The following is an 11,168-nucleotide window of genomic DNA, read 5'->3' on the forward strand; positions in this document are numbered from 1 at the left end:
GACCAGGATTGTTTTTTTAGGGCATACTTCAGGCAATGATGAAACTTGAAAAGCAGACTAGCTACATATACATAAGATGCTGTTATTTATTTTTTGATGGAGGAAAGTGCAAGGTTAGGTTTTGATTATATCCAGAACCTCAGGGGCTGTGAGATTTTGTGGGATAGAGGAGATGTCAATACAGATACTTTTCAGGGTACTGTCAGCATTCAGGAAGCCCATACTTTCTACAACATTAAACTCCAGCCCTCTGAGTTCTATCCAGTCTCTAGTCTTTGCGTTTGGGGGACTAGGAACAGGATTTGGGATGAATAACAAATGGTGTTCAGGGACTATTCTTAGCTCTGTGCTCAGAAGTGACCTCTAACCATGTCTGGGGGATCAGATGCAGTGGCAGAGACTGAACTGGGGTTGGCAGTATGCAAGGCAAGTGCCTTACTCCTGTACTATCTTCAGCCCTCTGGTTCCTAATACTTTTTTTTTTTTTAATCGAAATCACTCATACTGCATCCTCTCCCTCTACCCTTTTCGGAGAAAAGGGAGAACGATCATCAATGGCAAGAGGCAGCCGCAGAAGTGACACCTAGAGCCGGCTTCATGCTCAGGAGAGGATGCTCTGGCTCCTCCTCGTGGCTTCTGGTGCTCTACAAGATCAAAGAAACTTTTCTAGTTACATACTACAGAAATGATCCCTGAAAGTATAGTCTTCCTAATACATTTTTAACCAGGGTCCATATCAAGTTGAGCTGGCAGAAGTCATATTTCTCATGAAATATATCACTACTCAAATTTTAGTTGGAGATTTAGCTTGCAATAAATTTTTCATATTTATTTCATAGTTAATTTACTCATATTTGATGCATATTAACTTTGCTATTCCTGACAAGTCTGTTGGGATCTCTCACACAAAAGGACTTCCCCCTTTAGGGACCGGAGAGATAGCACAGTGGTAGGGCGTTTGCCTTACACGCAGCTGATCCAGAACAGACAGTGGTTCGAATCCCAGCATCCCATATGGTTCCCGTGCCTGCCAAGAGCGATTTCTGAGCACAAAGCCAGGAGTAACTCCTAAGTGCCGTCAGATGTGACCACCCCATCAAAAACAAACAAACGAAAGGATTTAACTCTTAAACCAGCTTATTTACTAGATACTATGACACTGTTTCTTTCTTGTGTACCTTTGTACCTTATGAAAATCTTTCAAAAATCAGCTTCCCATTTTTCCTCTCATCACCACACTAAGCAATTTTTTTCCCTGGTCATGCTCCTTCCACTACTTCTCATTTGATGAGGTTTTCATCAGCCTGGACAGGCAGGGCAGAGCTTTAAGGTTTAACAGAAAGCCAATGTGGGAAATCTTCTGCTCTTAACCCTTGCTTGCCATCTGCTCTCAAACCATTCAACTTCTCCTCGCCACTCTTGTTCACGATCTACTTGGTATCACTCCTCCATTGATAATACTGTGCATTTGTGAGGTGCTTGCTGCTCTTCTCAATGTACGACTGTGTTAACCTGTAGTCTTATTAGTGGATGCTGCCACTGTATTTCTTTACTGGAGATGAGGAAACTGAGGCAAGTAGGCATGCTAGAAGCTCCCCACCTGGATGTGGTGGTTCTGGCCTTGGAGTCTGGTTCCCTGGCTCTGCTGTTTGCTATAACAGTACTTAGCCCTAGAGACATGTACTTGATTTGCACCTGGTAGATGGCAGGAGTTGTCAAAACTTTAACAGGTTCAGCTCCTATTCCTCAGGCCAAGATCCTGTCCCCACTCTTCCTTGGGCATTTGACTGCACAGCTGTCTGTGATTGAGCCACACTTTGGGCTGCTGCTTGTGATCACTTCCAGGAGAGGAGTGTGGCTTAGCCGCTGCAGGATCAGCTCATGAGGAGCACTGCTGGGAAGAGGAAGCCTGTTCTGGTAGTCTTTCTGAAGGACTTGGGTCCCTTTTCATTCTACTGTGGGTCTATAAGGGATATAGGCTGAGACCTAATGTGCAGAATCAGAGTACGAAAGCTCCTAGTCCTCAGCCTACCCTGTTGTGGCTCCCCCCAGAGCTTCCCCATCCCATCCAACCTCTGCTGCATCTGCAAACAACCCCCTCATCACCCATCCTATCAGCTATCCTTGTGTAGGCTCAGCAGTGTGGTTCACCCTAGAAACACAGACTTAGGAAAGGACAAAACCCTTAGAAATAGACCTGAGGCCATCTTGTTCTGAGGTGTTGGGTACTGAAGCAAACATCTGGAAGAGGTGGGGGTAGGTATCTGTGTAGCTATGGGGCCTGATGGAGAGAGAGATATAGCCAAGAGGGAGAAAACAAAACAAAATTCTCTACTGATCAGGCCAGGCCAGATGGCCCTGGCCACTGTAATCTATGGCAGTACTAAGCGGATAGCCCAAGGGCTTTCCCATGCCACTGAGCTGTAGCTGCCTTCTCCTCCCAGCTGTTGCTCCTTTTCTCAGAGCCACCACTCTTGAGTCTAAGAAGCATCTCTGCTGGTACAGATCATCATAACTATGAGGCTGTGAGCAGTATCTCTGGAGCACACTTGGTTGTGTGTGTGTGGGTGGGGAGAGAGGGACAACTGAAGTCTTATACCACAGTGTTCACTCCTCTCAGCCCACTGCTCATGCCCATCAACTACTGGCCACTCAGCTTTCTTCCTCAGCTCCAGCCAGCAGACCCAGGTGCTTCCGGTCCAATCTGGAAACTCTGGATTCTCCCTACACTATGTTGGGCCTTCTGCTCTGACCTGTGTATGGGTCATTGTGTCTATTATTGACCTCTGAAAATTGCTTTCTTCCTTCACATGTTGGTGCTACACATTTTCTGCTCCCTTTTTCTGCATTGTAAAGGTATCTTCATATCCAATTGAAGTTATTTATTTCTTTGGTAAGTCACATGCAAAATTACTTCAGCCCCCCACCAAGTTTTTCCACACCATTTACACTCAAGAAATAGAGTCATGGCAGGTTTGCACAGTTTTCTCTTAATAGGAAGAGTATGGAAGAGCTCTCTTCCTTTTCTTACCTGACCAATCTGGAGCACTGCCAGGTGTGTCCCCCAGAAACTAAATAAATAAATGGAAGCAAAGTATGTTCAGAATCTAATGTTTATTTCTCCAAGGATTACTTCGGTGAATAAATGTTTTGAAAAGAATATCTGGGAGTCCTGGGACAGGGTCCTACAGTTGAGGGCTCTCTTCCTTGGATCTCCATATTCAGTAGTTGTCATCTGTGGCCAAGCATGGGACAGAGCCTTATTGTGAGTGACACTCTTTATTGAGGGAACACTGGATTAGATACAAGTGTGACTAAAAGGCTAGACCACATGTTCTCTTTTCTTTCTTTATTCCTTCCCACTCCCTCAAATATTTAAATATTTAGTCCCAACTCCATTGAGCTTTGGATAAATTGACAGTGATTTGAAGTCTCTATCAACTTTCAATATCTCCACTTTAAAAAGTCTTTTACCACCTTTGAACCCCCAGGTGTATACTATTCATGGTATACCAATGTTGTGTTTCCTCTGGGATAAAAAATGCCCCAGTCCCAGATCAATGAAACATGTACCAAGACCTTTTTTTGCCAAATTAACATCAATCCTGGGAAACAATGTAGAAAAAAGAGCTGCCACATTGCTTGGCTTCCTGTTCTACCCCCAGCACCATAGCATGGCAACTTTATTGTCTTCAATTACTTCATTTCTCAGCTCAGCTCCCTAAAGTCCTCACTCATTATCTTAGTCATCTTTGATGTTAAAGTTATATTTTTATTTCTGATTCCATCTCAAATGCTCCTCTGGCCAGGTAATGTCAACCTCCAGCAGAAACAAGTTTTCTAAACAAACAAACAAACAAACAAAAACTATCTATAGCATGTTCTTTTTTTTTTTTTAATTTTGTTTACAAGTCTTTCACAGTTGTGTTTCAGCTACGTAGTGACAGTGAATTAGGGCTGTTACCACCACCAGTGTTGACCTCCCTCCACTATAGTTCCCAGCATGCATCCCATACCTCAACCCTTAACCCTCTAGACTGCTAGTGTAACAGGTCCCTTTTGTGTATAGCTTGTTTGTTATAGTTTGGATCCCTTGATTCTACTGTTGTTGACATTGGTTTGGGTATTTAGAGGTGACCACTTTTTATTTCCACTCTAAATAGCACATTCTTTTAACCCTTCTATGATATGCATCTTATTGTTCCATGGTTTTCCATTTAGGGTACTTGGAAGTAAGAAAAGTATCTATCTGTATTTGGATTCTCAGTACCCATTCTAAGACTTGGCATACAAAACAAACGCTCAAAAGACAAATAGCTGAATTCAACTAATTGAGTCATTTTATGATTGATAATCTTCTCCTTGAACTAGATAAAAATATCAACATGATCTCAGAAGTCTTCAGAAATGGATGGGTAAAAAGTAATTTTTCCCCATGAACTCTTGGCCCAGCCCTTTCTGTTTTTCTTGCATGCATTGTAGCAGAAGTACACCTTTCAATATACTTTTCTAAGAGCTACCCACACACAATTTTATTGTCAAAATTGAAATGAGAATTTGCTGTGATAAAGAGAATTTCTTAGTAAAAATCTAATATCAGAGTTATACACAGATCATGTTGGGCTAAAAATTGTTCTTTCTGGGTGTTTGTTCTGAAGCACTGAGAAGGGCTCAATTCCAATCTTTATAAGCATAATCACTATTCAATTGATATATTAGTATTTTCTTCTAAGAGGACAAAAAAGACTTAGTTGAGTACTTTCTTTAAAAGCATTATCTGCACGCTAGTGAAAGTTTTTGTACATTGTCTGACTGTACCTCAATCATGGACAACTTTATCTGTGGGGAAAATTATATTATGAACAACCCTGTAACACAATATTTAAATAAAAAATAAAATATAAAAATCAAAATCAAAAGCATTATCTTGTTTTCTGAAAATAGTTCACTTCCCAAGACTGTAGGATAGAAAAGGTGAGGTTTTGTTTCTGTCGCAAGAAATGAATTTTTAACAATTTCACTGTGTTATGTTTCAGAGAACAGGATGTTCTTTGAGCCTTAAAACTCATACACATTTTGAGCTTCAAAGTTCAGACAGTGAAGGATATTTGCATCACAACTTCAAAACATATATATACAGTTCAATAAACTATTTAAGTAGACAGTCTTTTGGAATGACCATTTATTGTATTAAAATGACCACATCAGTAACTGTTTAGTTTCTCTTTTTTTGTTTGTTTGCTTTTTGTTTTTGTTTTTCCCTTTCGGTATATGGGCCACACCCAGGTATGCTTAGGGTTTATTTCTGACTCTGGTCTCTGAGATCACTCTTAGTAGAGACCCTCGGGACCATATGGGGTTTCAGGGATCAAACTTGGGCCAGATGTGTACAAGGCATGTGCCTTTATGTGTTGTACTAGCTCTCTGGCCCCCAGTTCACTGTTTCTTAAATCCAAACTAGCTTGCCAAAGAGATTGGCAGCATTTTTTTTTGTCAAAGTTGGCTGTGGATTAGGTATGTGCACCTGTTTAGTCCCAGTTCTATGAGCACTACCTCCCCCCACTCCAAGAACTCAACCTTGTGGCCAGAACAGAATCGTCCTGAGAAATATATCAGGACAACCTCTCTCCAGAGTTGATTCTCTGTGCACCTGGAGGTCCAGGAAGAATTCACCTCTTATCCCTCCACCCCCATTCTCTCCTTAACCTTGTGAGCAGTACATGCCCGCACTCCTCAAATTTCGCATGCCTCTATCCCCCAATCAGGCTCCAGGCATGTTCTTCCCTTTAGGAAACATTTGCTCAAGGCTCTAATACTCCATTTCCCACTCCACACTCCCTTCGAAAAGACTAGGCCAGAACTACCAAAGAATTTGGGTTCCAGGATCTCTTTGTACATTTCCACAGCATTTCTCAATTGTCTATGGAAATCCATTTAAACCTAGCAACCTGATAAAGAGGGGGAATTTGTGTTTCAGGTCCTATTCAAGAACCCCATTGAGGGGTCAGAATAGTAGGGGGGCACCAGCTTTACACACTTGGGACTTAGGTCTCACCTCCAGCATCCCTGAGCCCTTCCAGGAGTGTTCCATGGGCATAGAACCACTAGTAAGCTCTCCGCGTATGGCTTCGATAAACAAACAAACAAACAAAATCCCCAAAGGAAGGAAGGAAGGAAAGAAAGAAAGGAAGGAAGGAAGGAAGGAAGGAAGGAAGGAAGGAAGGAAGGAAGGAAGGAAGGAAGGAAGGAAGGAAGGAAGGAAGAAAGAAAGAAAGAAAGAAAGAAAGAAAGAAAGAAAGAAAGAAAGAAAGAAAGAAAGAAAGAAAGAAAGAAAGAAAGAAAGAAAGAAAGAAAGAAAAAGAAAAGAAAAGAATCTCACTTCCAGTCTGCAGGGAATTCCAACCCCTGTGAGTCTATTGAGACTTTTTCAAATTAGTTCCTCCAGTCCCATCCACTTTACCTCCACTTACCTTCCCAGCCTTGGGGAGAGTTAGGGCGCCCCCAGGCTCCCCTGCCTGCTCAGTTACCTGGTGACCATCTACTCCGCCTTTTCTTCAGGAAGAGTGGCCTGAAGTGACTTCTCTACCCCCCTGCTGAGATGAGACCCCCCCCCCCGAAATTCCCTCTCAGGCTCTAATACCAGAGTCTTTAGCTGTGCTTTGTTTTGTTTTTTTGTTTTTTTGTTTGTTTGTTTGTTTTGGGACCACACCGGTCGTGCTCAGGGTTACTCCTGGCTTTGTGCTGGGGGGATGGTGGAAACATACGAGATGGCTAAGATCGAATCCAAGTGGGCCGCGTGCAAGGCAAACGCCCTACCCCCTGGAGTTGATCTCCTTATCCCACCAACCCTATCTCACCCATTTCCAAACACCAACACCCAAAATAAACTTTCTTGCACCCGAACTCCCATAAGGGAGCACTCCCACTGCAAGGTAGACAGACCCTTCTGTGGGTGGGTCAGTCCAGACTCAAAGAAAAGGTTTTGCAGCCTCCTAGCTCGATGCACCCTGAAGCCCATAAGTGTCAAAAGTGAGTTCAACTGAGCCGGACCCCATAATATCTCTACATTCTCCAGACCTTTCTCCATTTCTAGGAGCCCAGTTGAAAGAAATGAAAGCAAGAGGGTGGAGGGTGGGCAGACCCTTAACAGCCAGATTCTTTGCCACTTTGCATCAGCCTCTCCTTGGGGGAGAAAGAAGGTCCCTAGGCTGATCTTCTCTGCCGCTCACCATCCTCACTATGCCACCTACCTCCTGACCCGGCTCCCTCTATCTCCCCCAACCAGCCTTCCCTAGTTCACCGATGTCCTCGTCGGGGCAGGTGTCAGTCGGCTGAGCTGCTGGGCAGCAGGTCGTAGCGCCCCCCGCTGTAGACCACCACCCCGGGCGGGTAGTAGAGGAGGTCGGGCTCGGGCTTGGCGGGGTGCAGCGGCGCCAGGGCCCGCAGCCCGGGATCCTCGGGCTCGGGCTTGGCGGTGGCGGCGAAGGGGCGCATGCTGGTGAGCGAGGGCGACGCGATGCGCCACAGCAGGTTCTTGAGCGCCTTGCGGAACTCGCGGCGCACGAGGCAGTAGAGGACCGGGTTGAGGCAGCTGTTGGAGTGCGCCAGGCACACGGTCACCGGGAACACGTACACCTGGCACGCGAAGTACTCGGGGCCGAAGGGCACGGCGTTGAACTTGATGAGGATGCTCCAGGCGGTGAGCGCCTGGTTGGGCAGCCAGCACAGGAAGAAGGACAGGACCACGATGGTGACGGATTTGGTGACCTTGGAGCGTCGCCGCGCGCTAGCTCCGGCCACGCCGCCCCCCGCTGCCGCCCCGGCCTCGGCGCCCACCAGCCGGCGCTCAGAGAGGAAGCGCAGGAGCCGCAGGTAGCACAGGCTGATAACCAGCAGCGGCAACACGAAGCCCAGCACCACCTTCTGCAGGTGGTAAAGGCCCAGCCAGAGCTGCCGGTCGCCGCCCAGCCCCCGGTCGGGAAAGCGCACCAGGCACAGCTCCTCGCCCGCCACCTGCATGGTGGTGGCGAACAGCGCGTTGGGCAGCGAGGCGAGCGCCGCCGAGGCCCAGATGAGCGCACACAGCGCTCGGGCCCAGCAGCCGCGCGGGGCCCCGAGGCTCCGGCCGCAGCAGGGCCCCAGGCGGGGCCGGCGGGGCCGGCGGTGGCTCTGGACGGCCGAAGCCACCGAGTGGTAGCGCGCCACGCTCATGGACGTGAGGAAGAAGACGCTGGCGTACATGTTCATGGACGTCACCCCCAGCACGATCTTGCACATGGCCCGGCCGAAGGGCCACCTGAAGTCCAGCGCGTTCTCCACCGCCCAGAAGGGCAAGGTGAGCACGAACTGCAGGTCGGTGAGCGCCAGGTTGGTGACGAAGAGGTTGGTGGAGGACTTGCGCCAAGCCTGCTTGCTCTTCATCAGGTAGAGCACCAGCAGGTTGCCGGCCAGCCCCAGGGCGCACACCACCCAGTACACCGCGCTCAGGAGGATGCGCACCCGCGCCTCGGTCGCCCCGCTGGCCGCGTCCCCGACCCCGATGGGGAGCCCCGGCAGCTCCAGCCCCAGCTCCCACCACAGGTCCCCGAGGCGCAGCGACGCGTTGGCGCTGGCGTTGGACGCTTCCAGAAAGTCCGGGGCCGCGCTCCAGACTTCCGTGGCTTGGTCCCCAGCCGCCGCCGCCGCCGCCCTCCCACTCATGGTGGTGGTCGTGCGCCAGCGACCACCGCACTAGGTCATGGTCCCGGGTGTCCCGTCGCGGGGCGAGGACGCGGAGGCGCGGCTCGAGCGCTTTCAAAGCGGCGACCCGGGGCAGAGCTGGGCGACCGGTGGCGGGAGCTGAGCTGGGCGGTGGAGGTGGTCCAAGGTGGTCCCGCCCTGAGCGGAGTCCACAGGTCCCCGTTTCTAGGACACAAGGGCACTGCGGGAGACCAGTCGGTAGTCCCCACCCGCTCCTTCTCCTTCCAATACCTCTGTCGGGGTCCTCGCGGTCCAGCCTTTGCAGAGAAGAATCCTGTCCAACTCGCCCGCTCTCTGGGTTTGGGCAGTCGGTGCTCGCACCGTCTCTCGGCTCGCTGCGCTCTCCGAGTTACACTCGAACCCGCAAAGCCGTGGCTGCGGGTTCCCAGGGAGCATGCGTACAGGGCGTGCGGGAGAGGGGGCGCTTTCCGAGGTGCTGAAGTCCGCGGAGCCCGCCTAGGGTGGGCGGAGGCAGAGGTGCGGGAGCTCAGAGGCCACCCGCAGACTCCCGCTTTTCTCCCGGAAAGTTTCTGCTCTTTGGATTTCTAAAATTGAGCAATTTCCCCCCTCTCTCTCTCTCTCTCTCTCTCTCTCTCTCTCTCTCTTCTCTCTCTCTCTCTCTCTCTCTCTCTCTCTCTCTCTCTCCCTCTCACTCTCTCCCTCTCTCTCTCTCTCTCTCTCTCTCTCTCTCTCTCTCTTCTCTCTCCCTCTCTCCCTCTCTCCCTCTCTCCCCCAAAGAGGTGATAGTGTCCTCTTTTATGCCTATACTCTGAATCAAATGATGGGTTTTCTTGAATACACAAAGGAAACACACCCATCCGCCATTCACTTATTGGTTTGGGTTTGGGATGGGATCCAGGATGAAACCTGGTATGCCTTGTGCAAGGCAAGAGCCTAACACTTTGTATAATCTCTCCAGCCCCAACCCCCATTTCTGATGCACATTTCAAATTTTATTGTAGACAGCATGGTTATAGTGGTTTTGATGAATACAATTACTGCACCATCTCTAACATTTAATTGTTAGGATCCATTGCCTGATCCTAATGTCACTTCTAGTCCACTTCTTCATACTCCCCCCAACCACTCCAAGGCTGCATGGTTATTTCAGATTTGTCACCCAAGGCCAAAGATTTATCATCATTTGATATTGTTTATACCATAGATGAGTAAGGTTATCTGATATTTGTCCTTCTCTCTATGAATTACTTCAAAGTTTTACTTTTTGTATAATTAACTGGCCACATGGTCAGAAGTCCCAAAGGGCCATCACCCTGTGGAGTTCTGGATTCAGGTTCTGTTCTCAGCGTTGCTGTATTCTGAGAAGTTCTACAAAATATGGACATATAAAAATATGTCCATTTTACAGATATCAGATGTCAAGGCGCACTCCGGTCAATTTGCACTCACCTTACCTTGCTCGCGTTGGATTAGAAGACTCCGTGGCTCTGGCTTTGGACACCAGCCCCTCTTTCCTTTTTTTGTTTTGTTTTGTTCTGTTTTTTTGGGTCACACCCAGCAGCGTTCAGGGGTTACTCCTGGCTCCATGCTCAGAAATCTCTCCTGGGGGCCGGAGAGATAGCATGGAGGTAAGGCGTTTACCTTTCATGCAGAAGGTCATCAGTTCGAATCCCGGCGTCCCATATGGTCCCCCGTGCATGCCAGGAGCAATTTCTGAGCACGGAGCCAGGAAAAACCCCTGAGCACTGCCGGGTGTGACCCAAAAACCAAAAAAAAAAAAAAAAAAAAAAAGAAATCTCTCCTGGGCAGGGCTCGGGGGACCCTATGGGATGCTGGGATTTGAACCACGTCCTTCTGCATGTAAGACAAATGCCCTTTCTCCATGCTATCTCTCCGGCCCCACCTTCTACTAAGAATTTTTTACTTAGGATTGTTTTTCCAAAGGTTCAACTGAGGAAAAAACTCTTAGTTCTTTAGTTCTCAGAATGGTCAGTATTTCTGTTATAAGTCACGCCTTTTAGGATGAATTTATTCTGAGAATAATTTAAAATCGAAGTGTCAGCTGTAATAAAGTCCTTATTCCTAGGTTAATACATAGAAAGAGAGGTTTTTAATTTTTCTTACAGAAATAAATAGGGTATCAATTTAGGTCAGAGTGATAGAAAGAACTTAATTTTAAGAAGTAGAAAAAAAAAAAAAAAGAAAACGGCCTGATTCTCAATTAAAAAAACGAGATGAGCAAACGATTTCAAAATTGGCCTGTTCAGCCTTCCCACTAGGGGCGCCAAGGCCTTTTACTAAAATAAAAAACAAAAAACAAGCTCCTCTCACGTCTGAATAGTTCTGAATTACAGAAATTTGGTCTTTCCCAATACTAGGTGAGTTCTGAAAACTTTAATTACCAGGGTTTTTGTTTTTCACGGTCACTTGGTAACTTGATTAACTTTTTCTTTACTCGTTGTTTGGCT

At 47.5% G+C, this 11,168-nt stretch overlaps 1 protein-coding gene and 1 non-coding gene across 2 annotated transcripts; both read right to left on the reverse strand.

Moving 5' to 3' along the window:
• Positions 1–494: 494 nt before the first annotated feature.
• Positions 495–708, reverse strand: LOC126002957 (small nucleolar RNA U3). The gene has a single exon (XR_007493528.1). It is a non-coding gene; the product is annotated as a small nucleolar RNA U3 (small nucleolar RNA).
• Positions 709–7,315: 6,607 nt separating this feature from the next.
• Positions 7,316–8,700, reverse strand: RXFP3 (relaxin family peptide receptor 3). Its single transcript, XM_049769041.1, has one exon. It carries the CDS (start codon positions 8,698–8,700, stop codon positions 7,324–7,326), a length of 1,377 nt encoding a protein of 458 aa, XP_049624998.1. The 3' UTR covers positions 7,316–7,323.
• Between the last annotated feature and the right edge of the window lie 2,468 nt (positions 8,701–11,168).

The sequence above is a fragment of the Suncus etruscus genome, chromosome 2, assembly GCF_024139225.1.
Source record: "Suncus etruscus isolate mSunEtr1 chromosome 2, mSunEtr1.pri.cur, whole genome shotgun sequence".
NCBI classification, from domain to species: Eukaryota; Metazoa; Chordata; class Mammalia; order Eulipotyphla; family Soricidae; genus Suncus; species Suncus etruscus.

Coding starts and splice junctions, on each gene's coding strand:
- RXFP3 (XM_049769041.1), bottom strand. CDS start 8,700: ATGAGTGGGAGGGCGGCGGCGGCGGCGGCTGGGGACCAAGCCACGGAA.